Consider the following 18,143-nt stretch of genomic DNA (forward strand, 5'->3'; position numbering starts at 1 on the left):
AACCATTCCCTGTCACAAACAGGAACTGGCAGCCTGTAAATAAACACAATGGTGGAATTGCTAATAAGCTCCATTTCCACCAAGAGCAATTTTGTTGCTGCCAACATGAATTCCACATGGCTGACCATTTCCTACCATTCACCTCTACTGCTCCAAGTATCCTTCTAGGGTCACTTTGTCTCACACTGAGGAAGTTATTCTTGAAATCATAGCCCTAAGTTAAGATTTCCACCTGGTTATTGAAGCAATCTTACTATTAAAGTGGGTTGCCATAGATGAATGTTTTATAGCAGTGTCTCAACTACTTCTGCATCTTACCAAAGATACTACTTACTACTTACTTACCCAAGGATGGAAGCACCTGCCCTGCCACAACTCTCCCACATACCTCTGACAGTTATGATACTGCAGGTAATCCTAACTTTTTTGGACGTTCTATAGTGGCTGATTTCTGCAAAAGTGTAAGTGATAAACTTTCATGAGTTAATAATTTTGTCACAAGATACATATATATACACAAAGCTAATTAATACCAGTTGAGAGAAACTGTGAAGAATTGTACACATACATAGAAATCAGCTAAGTTTCATGATGTGATCTCAGGAAATTGCTCCCCTAATTGGAAAATTAGCAACTGGCAGCCACAAAATCCCCAGGAAAAATGAAAAAAGACACAAACAGAAGAAAACCCACCAGAACCTGCAGAGCTTATTGATAATTAATGGGTGAAGAGAACACTCATTAGGGCAGGAAGGCTAGGAGAGATCTCTGGAACAGTTCAGGGCAGTTCCAACTCCAGACTTTTTATACCTATATAAAATTGCCAGAGGAGTAAAACCCAAAAATGCAAAATATCCACAGTAGTAAGTGACTGAGCAGCAACTCACACAATGAAGAATGGATAAACATACTCACAGATAAAAAAATGTCACTCTTATCTGTACTGCAAAGCCCTCAGAGCCTGTGCCAGAGGTATTGAAGCACATACCTAATGCTGAGGAAATGAATTTGATCCTTTCACCAGAAGAGATCACAGATTGTAGGTGACACAGTCTCTTAGTGTGTGAAAACACTATGTTAATACTTCTGACTTGTCAGTAATCAATGCATTACTAGGAAGTTATCCCTGAAATTAAGCTGCTGCAACTCACATTGCAGATGTTAAAGATATGGAGGGGAGAGAAAGGAGCCTAAACTACAATGAAAACTGAAGCCAAAGGACTTGTACAACCTCCTGATTACAGACAGTGAAACTGGTCCCAAATACATAAGGAGAATCATTAGAGGAACTCTGACAAGATCCAAAGTTTATGGAAAATATAAAATCCAATGTGAAAGATAAACCCTGAAAATTCCCCAAATCCTCTTCAGAGCACTCCAGTGAACCAGCACATGCTCCACACAGTGCCTGGATGTTTCTGAATCAGCAAGTCTAACATGAGGATATTTTTTCCAGGGGTCAATTTTCCCATTGATGCAAGGAGGATTTACACATGCAAGTCCCATTAACATTAGTAAGAGTTACCCACATAAATCCCCCTGCAATGATGGGAGAAAAGATCCCAGAGCCTGCAAGGATCTGAGTTCTAATGATTACCTGTCAAATGGTCCTAAGCATCATCACCACCACAAAAAGCAGACGTAGCAGCTTCGTGCCTGAAAACACTTCCCAAGGAGCAGTGACTGATTGCAGTCCTACAGCTGAGGCAATGCAACAGCACAAGGGGAAATGGCATAAAATGGACTGTTTGAATATTAAGAGTTAATCCAATTAACCAACTTAAAAAGAAAGCACTCATTAAAAAAAAGAATTCAAACATATCAAAGCCCTCCTTAGGAAAAAAAAAGGTGTGAATATTGTATGAGCTCCAAGGTGCTTGAAGGATAATACAGCTACTTGTTTAAAAATTCAATTAACCTTATCTTTCTTTAACTTGATTTATTAATAATCCCACAGATAAAATGCCAGTTTTTAAAAAGTCATGTTATCTTCGGAATACATCCTGTGTGACAAGCCTTAAAAACCACTTCAAGTAAGCCTAACCCTGGCCCTGGATGCTTGAATCATTGAAAGAAAGAACAAAATGCAGTGCAGAACACGATTTCTGGGAAACACACAGATCAGGTCTTATCTACTGCCACTGCTAGTGAGCTATTGGGTACTCAAGTACCATAGGAAAAACACTTTATGTTTCCATTCGCTGTAGGAATGAGACATGAAAACAGATTTTAAGCAATCAATGTAGTGTTAAGTCAGAGCCTTGTTGATCACTCCAGGGATCTGAAATCAGAGCTGCAGTATTTCCCAACTTTGCTTCATGTGGACATGAGGCACTAAGACAGGACTTTCTATAAACTTACTGAGATGAACTTGCTGTCACCCACGTAAACCTTATTCCAGGTGTCACTGTGCTGCAAACACTCAGCAGAACTAGCAGGAAATCCCACGTAGCAAAGGAACTGCTTTACTTCGGAACAAATGCAAAGAAAACACTGCAAAATGCACTTGCAAGCAAACCTTTAATTTTCATCAAATGATTTCCTTGTAAACATAGAAGATGAACAATTCAGCTATGACCCCTATTAGTGACAGACCAACAGGGTCTAGGTCCTCCCTTCGCTCCTGTGCAGATCTGCAGGTGGTAGATACAATCACCATACACTCATGCTGTCCAACACACACAGAAATTACAGCTAGATGGAGAGGCAGCCTGCTGGTTGCTACAGATAAATACCTGCTCAATCACAAGCATCCAGAGGGAACAGCTGTTGAACACTGGGAACATTTCAGCCAGGGATTGCTCTGAGGGTCATGCACACAGTGGTACCTGCACACACTACACACCCAGGGGCTGAAATGCAAACAGGGGACACGGTGCAGGACAAAGGGGAGTTAACAGGATCAGTTCTGCTATAAAAAAATAAATAAACTAACCTTTCTGGCAGGGAGTCAGTCTCCAGGCAGGCACAGGCACATCTGGCTGTGGCACATCAGCCAGTGCTCAGTATTCAGGACTCAATGGCATTTCTGATTCACTTACTGTATTTAAGTACTGCTAGAACTCTATCTATTTCAGGAAGAGGTTTAAACCCCAACTCATCACAACTCACTGGTCTCCAGAAACACTACTGACCTACGGGTGCATATCTGAAGGTAAATCTTTAAGTATGAGATAAATATTTTCATCATCTGAATATCTGATTTCAAGCATTGCTCAGAAGAAGTGCAAGTTTATCATGGGCATCTACAACAGCTTCTCATTCCATGAGTTTTTCATACAAACTAGGTCTATAAATGCTTTTATTGTATAAATACTTCATGATTTCTCATTACAAAATGCATAGTTCACAGCAACCACACTCATTTTAATCCTGCTAATTGGGATCAATACAAACCTTTGGAATTATCAGTTGAACCTTCTCTCCACCACAAAACCCTCTCAGTTAATGATCAACTAAACTTCTCAGACCACATACTTCAAAAAAATTAAGTACTGACTTCCTGAAGGCTCAAACACTGCAACAAATCCAGGGAAACTAGTAACAGGGATGCTCCATTTATGACTTTAAATGTTGTTAGGATATCTAGCAGCAAGTTTAATTGGTGCTGTTTTCCTGATTACAGTAAATTAAGTCACTGGTGAAAATATGAGATCTATTAGATCTTGGCAAAAAAAAATTGAAAGTAAAATAGTTTCATGTGAGAAACATCTTTTGCATGGTATTTGCTTCTAAATTATGGCATCAGTTTCAAAACTAGACAAGAAACCACCCCAGAACTGTCAGTACTATTGCCTTTAAGTTCCACCCATAAGCCTGATGTGCAGGACAGATGGCAAAGCTCTACCTTCAATGGTTTAATGAGCACAGATTCAAGAGGTTTGAGTGGAAGATCATCTTCTGACTGGTAAGCAACTTGCACTTTTTTCCTTTTGCTTAGTTTAGACTTGTTGCCTGTTTAGAAGATGGAGGATTCCTTCTAAGATGCAAACCAAGACCAAATTCTCTCAATAAATCACGAATCCTCTTTCAGCACTTCAAATTTAAAGGCTTTGTTCTCTATCTTTTGTTTAGCTATAAACCCTGATGGATCTGGTGGACCTAGGACTGTTTAGAACTGCCTCAGCTATCGATGAAACTACTTGACAAACAAGATTCAAGCTAAGGAAAGTAAGGCCATTGCAAATAACATGGTTGTGGGGGGTTTAAACCTCTTTTTCTTACCCTTCCTCCCTTTTAGTTTGAGTCAAGCTCCTCTTGTCCTAAGAGAACACTGTTCATTCATTCATTCATTCACTCATTCATTCTCTTCCTGGGTAACAGCAGCAGCATCTCCACTACTGCTCTCCTCGGCTGAGGGTTCAGGTTTGGTCTCTGCTGAGTGACTGGATCCAGACTCTTCTGCCTCAAGCTCATCTTCATCATAAATAATATCCTCTGGATTTGGTGGTGGTGGACAAAACTCCTCTGTTGGAAACATTTCTCGGAAAATAGCCTCAGCCTAGTCAGAAAAAAACAAGAATAACAAACTTTACCTTGAAATGTAACACCTTGAGGCAATATTTTACAGGTGTTTAGGATGAACCTCAGTTCTTTCAGATCAACAGTGATTTAATACTTTGTCAGTATTTAAACACAAGGGAAATCCATTCCTTCCTGGAGTCCTCAGAAGAGAAAAAGCAATTTATCTTTTGGCATTACTCTACTAGGAAAGTCACAGCATGGGACTGTGTAACTGCTGGTCAGTCTGGGTTGTACTGAGAGCAAGGAAGAGGATTTTTAGCAAGCCAAATCTCTTCCACTACACAAATATAACTTTAGCTGCAGCCAAATGCTGGCTTCAATTCCTTCCCCACCCAACCTGCAGCTGTGCCTGGGATTGCCATTCAGTCCAATTAGTCAGCAAATATCACTCCCAAAATGGTCAAATAACATGGGAAGAAATTCTCAGAATGTTATGCAAGACATCCTGACACTGATCAGAACTGAACAGGTTAATGGCATAGAATGTTCTCAGCTCTACCAGTTTTTAAGCTAACCTTATCCAGCTGAAGGAACACAGAATAACCAATAATAATTTAACAACTCTTTCATTTTAACACTTTGATACTTGTTGTCAGTAATTCAGGTAGCAAATAGTTCCTTCAAGATTTAGTGTATCAACTGAAAAGTGTGTGTACAACTGAACTCAGCCTTAAGCCCTAAGCATGCAAAGCACTTGTGTACTCTAATTAAAGTGTTTGAAGTTGAATAGAACTAAGGTTTGCTCCTGCTTTGCTGTATTCCTCCTTGGACACAACCTGTGGGGGATTTACAGCAGCTTCTCCAGGGACCACTATCAAACTAACAGGAGCTGGAAATACAAACATAAATAGGTTAAAGGACAAACATTGGCCTGACAATTGTAGTGTGTCTTCTTATGAAGATGCCTCAGAAACCTGAATTACTTCAAGGAACATCTTACTTTAGAGCATAATAATTCATGTCAGGTTGTAGCAGTGAAAATATAGAAACCTGGAAGCCAAATGCTTTACTGGATCCACACATGGAGAATCTGAAGGAACCATAAACAGCATTTTCATTTCATTTAGCCTGTCCTCAGGGCAAGCAAGCGCAGACATCGAAATTAATTGTGTCGTACGAGAAATGTAACACTAAATTATAATAAAGCAAGAATGAAGTAATTTGTACACTGAGGTGTAGGTGGATAATTGTCTGCACAAGTTGTGGTGTCTTGCCTCCTCAATAATGTATCATCCATGCAGCCAAACAGCAGGAGAAACAGGAGATAGTAACACTAGTGGCAATGAAAAATTAAATCACAGCAAGGACCAGTAAAACACTAACCCCAACATGATTAGAGAAATCAGATTCAATTTTCCAAGCCATCTCCAAGGCTAATACACACAGTGGGGTTTGTTTGTGTTTTGAAGTGTTCTGATCCATGAGCTTGTCAGTATTTCCCATTTGGAGATTCCCAGTGCATTGCTGGGAGGATGACAGTGATTTGGGGGTGGAAGGCACAACTTAGAGCTACTTCCCATCTTACCAAGAAGGTCCCTGGATGGTGTATCCCAGCTATGAGTTCTGCTTTATCTTCAGCCTATTCTCCCCTCTGTTCATACACATGACTTTTAATTACAAATATGTTTACACTGAAGAATTTTTAACTAGTGACCATTTGTTTCAGAACTGAAATCAGGCTCAAACCAATGTAGCCTCTCTATTTACGTCTGGTTTAGGCTCCTCCTGCTCTGAGATCTGCTAAACATCTCTCTCACTGATGGTCAACAGACTGAACACAAAGGCTGAACTGCAGCACTGAGAATATTTAAACAGGCCTTGATCTATACCATCATTACTCACTGGTGAGAAAAAGAGCTTTTAAGGGAAGACAGAGCTGGATGTTAGCAAAGGGTCTATCAGAATTAGAAACAGGCTGGGTTTAAGTGTATTTAATCAGCTTTTAACTTGCACTGTTTTAAACAACAGTTGTAAAATACCTCCTTTGGAAACGAACTCATTTACAATTTCAAGCTGCTACCATAATAATTGTCTTGCATTATTTTTTGTCTGTACAGTTCTTTATCCCCCTGGGAGGCAAATTATAGCCTTGTAAAGCAAAATAAAGAGTACTATTAGCCCTTAATGACACTGTTCTGACCCTGCAGCTCAGGCTCTGTCAGCCTCTCCACTTCAAAATCTTATATTTAAGAGGTTTATGACTTAGTCATAAAAAATCCTGCAAGTGGTTAGAAGCTGGCACACAGTGTCTGAGCATGGCCATTACACAAACAGCTTTAAAAATGACCAGTGCCAGATAATCCCCCAAAGATGTGAAGTGTTCTCTTCTCTCTGAAAGGCCCAGACACCACAGGGAACTGCTGGGAGGGACTTCTCTAAGAATGTGTGCTTTCCTTGTCCAGGTGGATCTCTGAAGGGAAAAGCAAAGAAGTATTCCTGGAGTTATCTTTTGTTGAACAGGTTGTAATTTCCATATTTGCATGATCTTATCATCTATGTGTTTCTGCATAAAGCACAATAACCCAAACTGTACTGCACTTAGACCTTCAAAACTCATCTGCCCAACCTGTTTGACAGCACAGTCGTTGCCCAAAGCAGAGTCTGGCCCGGAGCAGACATAAACATTTGAGGGTAAACCATCATAGGAACTTCTCTCAACTCCTGAAGAATCTCTCATGTTGAAGTAGACTGCCCAGAGCACTTTGGGTTTCTCCAGTTCTTCATTTTCGGTCTCTGAAAAGCAAAAAAGTGTTTGCAGTAGTTGGTGTTTTTGAGTAATAAGGGAAATAGGCAATCTACCATACAAGGAGTCAAATTATTCACATGGAATTACTATAATAAAGTAATTTATCATCTTTAACAAGCCGATTGTTTTACTTTCCACTCCTTTCTGAGTTTCTCTTTCATCACACTTTTCCTCTCCTTTCCAAGCACAGGGATGTAAACTCTGCTTACTCTGTACACACTACGGCCCACAAGAACCAATTATCACCTCCAAACACGTGCCCAAGAAGTTTGGTCTAAATTTAACACCTTCCACTTCACACTATCTGCTTCACTCTGGATAAAGTCCAAGGGCTGAGCAGGTCCTCCCTGGGCTGTGCCCACTTGGAGGCATTGTGTTCCATATGCAAAGATATTTTTGATGTATAATTTCCCCCTTAGTTTAACAGTTTATTTTTGTATGGGGAATCTTCTCCTTCTCAGACACACTCAGTCTCCAAGAGAATGTAAGGAGACTGATCGTCATGGTTGAAATAACAGAAATCTGAAGGAAAAATCCACAAGAAATACCTTAGCCCCAAAAGAAGTGAAGCCAAAGGAGGCACAGAGGCAGAAAATCCCCTGGGGTGATGAAGGTCAGTTCTGACCAGTGCAGAATGCAAGGGAGAAACACACAGCACAGATCCTTAGCCTAAAAGAAACTACCTGTTTGGCATATTTGCTGTCCCCTTTTTGGTATTTTGCCTCCTCTAAAATAAATGAAGCTTGTAAAAGTCCTTGTGAGAGTTACCTCTTTCCAAGGAAGAAATATCAAGATACCAACAGCATTCAAAAGCGTATTTTAAAGCGGTTGGATTAGAAAAAAAAAAAGAGATAAATCTATGCTATTCCCTCAGTATCTTTTTATAACTGTCAAATATTAAAAAAAAAAAAAAGTGCTAACCACACTGAAGAGTTTGAAATATAAATTAAACTCATCAGCCTGTGAAAGTCTGAGCCTTAATACAGGGCAAGATGCTCTTTAATATATTTAAAAGTTCACATTGCTCATAAAAGTTACTTCTTTCTCATTTAGGCAGGAAAATGAATGGAGTCCTCTTCTCCAGGTGACTTTGCCTCTTTGACCTGCCATGGCCCAGTGCTCACTTTATCTGGTGATTCATTTTCAATAACTCCAACAGTATTTGTTCTGACATTTTAATTAAAATACGACCACTACCTCATCCTGATGATAAAAAGGCCTATGTGTCAGGGAAAACTAGCTCCTCAGTGCCTCAGTGCACCTGAGGACCCCTATGATCACAAAGTTTCTCCAGAAGAATTTCAGTCAGCTTCTAAACAATACATCATTTCAAAACTGGATCACTTTAAGCATTAAGATTAATGCCAACCCTCCCCACAGGATTAGGAGAGACTGAACTGCAAACTGATCTTCCCTTCCCCAACTGAGTCTCTGAAACACACATGGCATGACTTGAAAATGTAAGATATAAGTAAAATATCAAAAGTTGGAAGTTAGCAGGCTTGAGACGAACTAATAGCAATGAGAAAAGTGTTTGCAACTCTTCAGTCTAACCAAGTTTTCTCTTAGCTGTACTCTACATATTACAAGCAAACCAATTATAAATGTTATCAAACACTTCCCTTCATAGTAACTTGCATTTATTCCAACACAACAACTGTCACTGACAGCTGAGTGCTGTTTTCTCATACAGCAGCTATGACTTACTGAGCTGAAAGATGGCCACACTGCATTTAAATAACATTTTGCCAGGGTTAGAGCACAGCAACATCTTCTGTATGCACACTAACTGTTCTGTGAGCATCTACAAAAACAGCATTAAATTCAAGATCTCAGGGTTAAATTTCAAAACCTTGTGTGGAATTAGCTCAAATTACCTCGGGGACAATTTCTTTCTAGGCAGCAACTGCTCTGTCACATCTGCTCTTCTCTGGGGCTGTGAAGTTGTCCATCTCAAGGCCAAAGTTTGTGACACTAGCTGACAAGGCTTCCTTGAATTTAGGGCCTAATAGTTCATCATTGGACACCTCTGGGAATCTATCTGTGTGATAACAATGTGTAACAACTTTATGTTTCCACTGCTTAATGCAGAATCCAGAGAATTTCAACTAAACAGCAAACAGGGAAGCACCTCAAGACAACAAAAGCCTGAGCAAGAGCCTTAGAACAAGAGGAGGCAAAAGAAAACTAAGCAGCTTCTGGCACTGAGCACATCTGGAGAGGAGGAGGAAAGCACAGCACTAACTCTTGGGGTTTTGGTAAGTTTTGTTAGGGACACCCAAGTGATAGAAATCACTAAAACCAGGATAGTGTTAAAAAACAATTCACAAATACTTCATATCACTACTGCACCTCTGAGACATGCGGAGGAGCAAATATGCTCCCTGGAAAAAAAAGTGTGAAAATCAGAAAGGTCCCAGACACTTAGAGCCATTGGCCTTGGAACTGAAGTCAAACCACAGCTGAAGAAGACTTGGAGCATCAGACCATGCAATACAACAACCCTGACATGTGTTTAATCCATGTCACTCTCTAGAGATCCCTTCACTCTGAAATGCTGATACCTCAGGAGCAGCTCACCATGTGCTGACTCTGATGGTACATTCAGATGTGCAGTAACAGGTATTTTACTTACAAAGGTAAATTATATTTACACAAAGTAACCTCTTAACACTTCACTTATTTGTTTTTACCTTTTTCTGCATTTAGATTGAATAACTGCTGCACAACAGGCTCTAAGTCTTCCCTAGCAGTTTGAGTTGATGGGCAGGTTAAATGGACCAAATCTGTTAAAAAAGAACAGAAGCCAATTACCATCACCAATATACAGATCTATAAATAACATGTACAATTTTTTCAAGGCACAGCAGAAGACTTTTAGAAATCACAGTTCTTCACAGAAATCACTTCCTTTAACCCAGGGAAGTGCTGCATCATGGAAATGCAGTGTACATACAGCACACAGAGAAATTCTCTTAGTACATCTCATAATTACCTCCAACCTCATTCTGTGATGTATGTTGTGACATATGTAATCCCTTGGTACAACATACCAACAAGCTCTACAACCTTTTATTCATCCATGTCCTTATTAGAGGATAGGGAAACCCCAGTCAGGTGTTTGGGTCAGGGTGGATTGGGCCAGGTAAGGGTTTCTGATCTCACATACTTGATGCCAAGAGCTGCTCTGCCCATGTCAGAAACTAACCAGAGTTCAGGAAACACATATTGCAAAAACATGGAAAGACTTTAGACCACAAGAACATACAGTAGAGCTGTATAATCAACCCAAATTCACCTCCCAGCATGGGAATAGCCATACCACTGAAGTCAGGTTTGTGTGTGTGAAAATTCAGTTTTGCTCCATTAATATAGATGTGATATTTAGTTTTAGTCCTTGTTTCCATGAAAATAAAGTTGCTAAACTATTCCTGCAGTTGCTCTGTTTTGCAGACTCATGAAGCTGCTGACTCCTTAGAAAAGACAAACACATGTTGCAGCTCTGACCTCTTCTCTGTTGCACTGGTCTCTGCCCAGCCCCAGCCCCAGCAGCTCTGCTGTTCATTCCACCTCACTTCACAGCCATTCATTCATGTAAAAGCCTCATCTCAAAGCCTGTCCTAAAACCACCTTAACAGACCCATTTGCTACTGGAAACTTCTCAGCAGAGAATTCTCCACCAGATCATCATAAAGGAATTTAACACACCTTTGCACAAAGTGAACTGTGCTGGATTTAACAGCAGTGCAGAGCTGTGGTGTTATTTTAGATCTCTGTGACATTTCTCTCATTCCCCTCTAACCCTGGCTGTGCCTGTCATCGTTCACCAGTACCTTACACAGACCTTGGATGGTTTCTGGCCAGTTTCACACTGAGGACCAGAAATGTAACTTTTCATGCTCCTCTCTTCCAGGTTGCACACAGACACATTATACTCACACACTTAACCCAAACCAAACCTTCTGTCCAAAAGGAGTATGTACTAAAAAAGTACAAAGAACAGGAGGTGATAAGGAAAGTCTCTCTCTGTAACCTTAACAAGATGTTTACAGTCCCAAACACTGGAATACAATCTATTCTTTCCTCAAAAAAACCAGCTATAAATCACTAAAGTTCATATCATTTACCTTCTATAAAATCTTTTTTATTATCTTTAAGGTTATGGCTCTGAGTCACAGTCATCAGTATATATTTTGATTAGATTTGATTTACTCAGGTTTAACTGCATTAGTTACAGTGGTTGCCAACATTTGTCTTCAAGTAATTCTTCCAGCAAGAAGAACGATGAGTTTAGCTCATGATTTCATCATTACAGTCTCCATTTTTAGGGCAAGTGAAGGAGTTTGGTTCCACTCAACTGGCAATACAGATGATGTGCCTGTCACTGCTGCAGTGTGATCAAAGAGGAGATGTATTTGTACACTTATCTTAAATAATTGTTTGAAGGAGAAATCAGTCAGGTTAAAACCCATTTACAGATAATGATGCAAAAGTTTCTTAAAGAATTATGAATTATGTCCCATAACTGGAGCTCAGCTGTGCCTAATAGGGAACTGGAGGATTTCAAGACATGAAGACAAATTTCATTAAGGAAGGTGGTGCCTTCTCTTCTGGAATGAATTTATGGAGAAAAGTAAATAAGAGAAACCTCAGCACCATCAAAATGCTCATGAAACTGATCATTTATATCCTTCACTTCCATTCCTGGTATGCACATTGTGTGACCCCTTAAACAAAGAGAAATCATCTACAGAAAAGCTAAAAATTAACAACAGGATTTATAGCACTATGCTCTTAATTATTCCATAATTATACACAGGAGCTGGACTAGATGATCCTCAAGGGTCTGTTCCAACTCTGTACATTCTGTGATGTTATAACATTAAAATCACATACAACTATATATTAATATAATCATTATATAGTTATAGTACTAAGTTCTATATTGCTTTTAATTTTTACTATTATTTAAGCAGGAAATGTAACTCTGAATCGCTTAATAATTTAGCTCACTCTTCTTTCATATGCAAAGAACTGAGTACAAGTCTATGGAACAGTAAAATAAATTGATTATTAGTTACTTATTTTCTGTTGAAAAGCATTAGGTCAGGTCACCTCTAACTCTATTTAGCTTTCAGAGTGTCCCAAACTGATCATCTATTTAAGTGAAGAAGAATTTGGAAAGAAAAATAAATACACAATAAGAACATTTTGTTGCTCATTTATTTTTAGCTCCCATAAAATACCAACAAGAGTCCTAAAGGTTTGCAGAGAAACCTGTTCCTGGAAGTCCTGGGATGGCCCTGCTGAAATGGTGATCCCAGTTGGCTTTAGAATTAGAGTCTGATGCAGCAGGTGACAATAACAAAGTTCTTCAAAGACTCCTTCTAACTCTGCCTCAAATATGTCATAGTACCTCACATATATCATGATATCACCTATGCTCCTAATGGGACATAATCCCAACTCCACCAGAACTTTCAGAAGATAAAAATCTCCCAAATTCAGTGCACTTCAAGTGTTTCCATTTCACAGTGCAACTAAGGGAGACCATTCCCAAAAAAACAAACTACCAGGAAGATTCATGTGCTTGGGATTAGCTTTCTAATTTGCTGAAGGAAAGATTTCTTATTGTGTGAGAGAAAATGAGTCCACTAACCCATCAATGTGAGGGTGGTGAGACACTGGCCCAGGGAGGCTGTGGCTGCCCCAACCCTGGCAGTGTTCACAGCCAGGTTGGCTGAGCCTTGAGCAACCTGCTCTGGTGGGAGGTGTCCCTGCCCAGGGCAGGGGTTGGGGCTGGATCACCTATAAGATCAATTCCAATCCCATGTGATCCCAGGAGCCCAGTACTCCCTGGTTTGAGGGCATGGCCTGGGGAGGAATGGCACACACAGATGTGCCAGGGTTGAGAGTGTCCCAGGGAGAGACACCCTGTACTTACAGGTGTCCTTCATGCATGTCATGGTGGAGGAGCACAGCTCAATGACACAAACTGCTGGTTTCCCCACTTCCATGGGAGGCACTGTCAGAATGGACACCTGCAAGAAGGAACAACAGCTTATGGAGAAGCAGAGGATCATGGAGGATGTGGCAACCAGCACAGTTTTGAGTCAAGGTGAAAAATAACTGCAGACAGTTCCACAGTTTTGTTTCCTGTTCACTACTACAACTACTACAACTCCTTGAAAGTGAAGGAGTGCAGAGACTGGTGAGGCAGAAAGGTTTAAAGAAGGATCTGAAAGTGAACAATAAGAACTTCCAATAGTAATAGGGAAAGTTATCAAAAGAAAGAACTTTGAACAAAGTTTAGACAAGATGAATAATTAACAGAATGCTAAGGGCAACAGATTATTAAAAAGTAATTAAAAGGCAACCAAAATTAACAACCTTAAAGATAGAAGCTCAGCAGCTCTTAGTTGCAGTGTGAACCAAACAGGGAAACCCTAATTATTGACCTAAACTAAACTAAAATTTTAAGTTTCATACAGACTGAAACAAATGAAAGCTACCAGAAGACAGAGCTGATTAAAGGGCAGAGACCAAAGCATGAATTAATTCCTACCAGCAACTAAATATTAACACATGTAGTACAGAGAGACAAGTGTCCCAAGATTGGTTGTACCTGCTGCTCTGAGTCTGTGTTCAGCACAGACTGATCTGTAATGAGAACTGCCCTGGAGATCTGTCTGCAAGGAAACAGAACAACTGTGTAAAAATAATTATATAATAAACGCTACTATGCAAAAATCAAACAAAAATGCTAAAAAAAACCAGGCAATTTAGAATCACAGCTTTAGTAACACCAAGACTGTTTCACCACATAATCCTCATTAATATGACTCTCAGTGGGATACTTTGCCTGTGGCTGAAGTAGGAACATATCTGGAACATCAATGGAGTATTTTCAGTCACCAAAATAGATGAATAAATGAGTCAGTGCAGTTGCACAAAACAGCTTGAATTTCGTTTGTCTCTGTGATCAGGATTAGCAGCAGCATGTTATAGGATTTTGAATGTTCCAGGCAGCACAGGACACTCTGGATTAAGAGGAAACATGAGGGTGAAGCTCCAGAATTGCAGAGTTTCTGCTTTTCCAGTGGTCATGATTATTTCTGCACTGCTCTTTGATTATTTCTGCACTGCCCTCTGATTATTTCTGCACTGCTTTGACCACTACAGTTTTGCTAATAATATTTTCTCTGCACTGCAAATACGAAATCCCTAACACACTTAGAGCTTTGGATTTTTTATAAGGAAAGGGAGTATGATTTAGAAAACTGAAGAAAACCTGAAGGTGAAAGTATGTCCTCAAGTAAACAGGAGAAAAACTGCAGGGAACTAAGCGGCACTGCAAAGATAAAGCAGGAGACAAGAGTCTTTCCAGCTTAACTTGCAGAGTTCTTTAGACACCTTCATGTAAGGAAATTCACTGTGTTTGCTGTAGCATCACATACCTGTAACACACATCTGTGCAGGTGCTCTCTGAAAGGTAACTATCCTCCACAATAAAGTACTTAGCACTTATTCTTTGTCCAAAGTGATCCACAACAGCTTTGCACCTGTGAAAAAAAAATCCAACCATAATAAAAATGTACATGCAAGGTAACAAAACCATCTGTAAGGTTCTGCAGCACAACATTTACACCTTTCAATGAAGTTAGTTACTTATTTCTTGAACATGTGAATCCCTAAAATAACTCAACTGAGTTGAAAACTAAATCCTAGACTTACACATCCTACCAGGTATATACAATTTTTATATGATAATGATATCACAACTTTAATAAACTGGTTACTTTATAAGGAGAACTGGACCATATAAGGAGAGCTAAGACCACTGACATTTGTTGTACATTTCTTACCTCTGAACACCTAGAAAAGTAACACAATTATTTAGCAGGTGTTATACCATCACAGGGGTTCTCTCCCCCAGTCAGGAAACTTTACCAAAGACAAGTTTATTTTGACTATAATATTTGACAAATTAAATAGCGAATTAACTTTAGAGATATAAGGAAATCTCCCTGACAAATGAGAGCATCAGCCTGTCCAAGAGAACTTCTCTGAGCTTCTGTATTTGTGACTAAATACACTGTTTATCTCTTTCTGAATGGAGAAAAATGAAAAGTTGAGACACTTACAATAATTTTCAGGATTCAAGTGTAACATAACAGACTCGCACTCTTATAACTCGGACAGAAGTGCAAACCACAGAAATGAAGCAACCCAGTGAACTTAAATGAGAACACAAATTTGGGATTTGAATGGGGAAAATTCTCTATGAGAGAATAAGTTTAAGACTTACATATGACATATGAAACTACAGCACACACAAGACAAAGGCAAAGGAGCTGCCCACAGGTGCAAACCACACACAACCTTCTGCTGCTGATTCCTGGATCCATGACCTGTTCTACTCTGCAGATCAGAACATTTACTGTACAGATAAATGAACAATGCAAATTAGCTTTACTTAACCTTTGCTTGGTGTACGAAAATCATGATTTTTTTTTAATTACATTGTTCTGAATGACTTTATCAGTGTTTCCATTCAACACACAACCAGTAAATCCTCTCACACGCATTTACATGTATCGAAACAACATCAAAAGAAACAGAGAGCTGCCTGAGACAGAGATCCCTTACAGCTTTACATGTGTTTTGTCACAGTGCAACATCATTCCTGCAACAGCAAGTATCTGACATCCAAGTTGTGCCTTAGGAATAAACAACATTTCCGGAACTTCAAGTTATTCATCAGCTTCTGTGATCAAAATGATCTATAAAACCAAACTGAGATAAGTCATTTCAAGCAGCTTCCACTAGCTGGAGCAAACCAGTTGCTTCTGTAGCCTGAGATGAGAACTGAAAAGGGTGAACACAATCCCTACTTATAAATGTAAGAGGTTCAGGACTATTAAGCCTGTTTTATTGTTATATTCTATTAGCCTATTAACACTAACTTTTAATGGTGACTTCACTGGAATGTGGATCCTACATATTCCTATACTCATATTTCACAAGTACCTTGAGAACAGTAATTAAAGAAGTGTAATGGGACAAGCACTGTTTAAACATGCATTTTTCAGAGCTTCAAATTCTACCCAACGTGTTTCACTTGCAACTTTCAGAAGTTTCTCCTTACTGACAACCTAAGTGACTTAACTCTCAAGCTCTCATTTGAATACCGCAAATAAACAAGGAAGCCAAGATGCTGCAGTTCATCTCTAATTATAACCTTTTTTATTGTTGACGAAACAATTTCCCTGCCACCCCCTAAAGATTATGGAAGGGGAAAGGTTGATTAAATGTCATGTTGCATCACTCCAAGGCAGCAAAGGCAACGACACATTTTGTTTTGCCGCTAAGTGTTGTTTCCTCTCCTTTGTTCAGGAATAGCATCAGGTCACATGTGTGATAAGATTTTAAACTGAGAGAGAGAGAGAGCTTTTAATTTCAGTCCCACTTCACTTCAAAGGGTGATGCTGAGAATATTTCTTTCAAGTACTGCTCCCAAATACAGCAAACACTTCTGCACTGACATTATCAGGTCTCTGTCATCTGATATGTGTTGGGACAATGAATCATACCAAACCCTCCATTGACCTTCTTTCACTGTGTCTAGATAAAAGGATGAAAATTAGAATCCATCTCCTTGCAGTGCCACGAGTTATAAATGTACTTTATAGGGCTCATTATCCAAACTAATGGACTAAGGGCGACATCCTTGAAATGGACTCACAGCTCTGACAAAGCCACTGAGCAGTATTTCAAGAGAGATATGTAAATTACTAGCTGTTTGCTATAGCCTTTTATTACAGATGTATAAATGTCCATTCGTCACATCTCTCCCACTTTTGAGACAAAATAATGCAACTGCAAACATATGTAAAGTGAGATCAACAGAAAATGCCAACCACAGTTATTGCATTTGGTAACATGTACCCAAAAAGTGACCTGCAATGAACACAGAGAAACAACAAAATCAGCATTCATACAATCAATGTGCTTTTTCCTCACCCTAAGGAATGGGGTTTATTTTCTAACAGCATTAGGGTTCTAGCAAGAACACAGGATCTTCTTCAAACCTACTAAAACAGCAGGCCTGGTACAGTGGATAATAGATATTTTAAAGTGCATTACCAAAACCTTAAAGTAAGGATGTATAAAGTTTCTACAGTTTCACTCTGTCTTCCCTGAATCTTATTTTGATAAACCACAAAAAGGCCTATAGCAAAATGATGAAAAAACCCCTGTGGAGCTGGGGATGAAATCTACTCTTCTCTGTATGTACAAGGTACGGGCAGGAAAACGTGACAAAGCAATGTTAACCATGTCTAGAAAGGAGCTGGACTGAATTCTGGTGATGTTTAGGGACTTTAAACAAAAAGCTTGAGAAGAAAATCAAGGTTGTAGATAGAAGTATAAATTTTCCTTACATATCTTAAAATAGGAATATTAAAAACAGTGGAAAAATAACTGCATAAAGACATGGATGAAGCCTGAAAGGCTGTGGAAGATGCTATAAAATGGCAATGAATGCTGCCTGAATATCTCCTGTGTGAGTGCAAGCAAGGGAAGCCCAAAGCCAGCTGCACTGACAACGAGATATGAATTTGCCTATTACCAATTACTATTAATGGTCTGTTGACTCAAAAGCTCACTAACTCATAAATAGCCTCATTAACAGCTTGATAGCTGATTTTTATTAGGCAAAACACTGAAGTCCAAAGCCAAGAGGAAATGCAAGCTCATGCAGGGAAGGAATACACAGTGAGGAAGGAGATAACATGAAGAAAGGAAAACAAGGTAAAGGAAATAGTGATCTTGGATATGTTCATAGATTCACAGAATTTTAGGGGTTGGAATG

General features: G+C 39.3%; 1 protein-coding gene across 1 annotated transcript; it reads right to left on the reverse strand.

Moving 5' to 3' along the window:
• Window positions 1-4,297: 4,297 nt before the first annotated feature.
• LOC103798875 (rab proteins geranylgeranyltransferase component A 2-like) lies at window positions 4,298-15,145 on the reverse strand (the record flags this gene model as incomplete). The annotated part of the gene is made up of 7 exons (XM_009071158.1): window positions 4,298-4,501; window positions 7,091-7,257; window positions 9,964-10,056; window positions 13,215-13,311; window positions 13,896-13,959; window positions 14,728-14,832; window positions 15,136-15,145. Coding segments are annotated over 7 exons (740 nt in total), but the record flags the coding sequence as incomplete, so codon positions are not given.
• Window positions 15,146-18,143: the final 2,998 nt, after the last annotated feature.

The sequence above is a fragment of the Acanthisitta chloris genome, unplaced genomic scaffold, assembly GCF_000695815.1.
Source record: "Acanthisitta chloris isolate BGI_N310 unplaced genomic scaffold, ASM69581v1 scaffold31303, whole genome shotgun sequence".
In the NCBI taxonomy this organism is placed as follows: Eukaryota; Metazoa; Chordata; class Aves; order Passeriformes; family Acanthisittidae; genus Acanthisitta; species Acanthisitta chloris.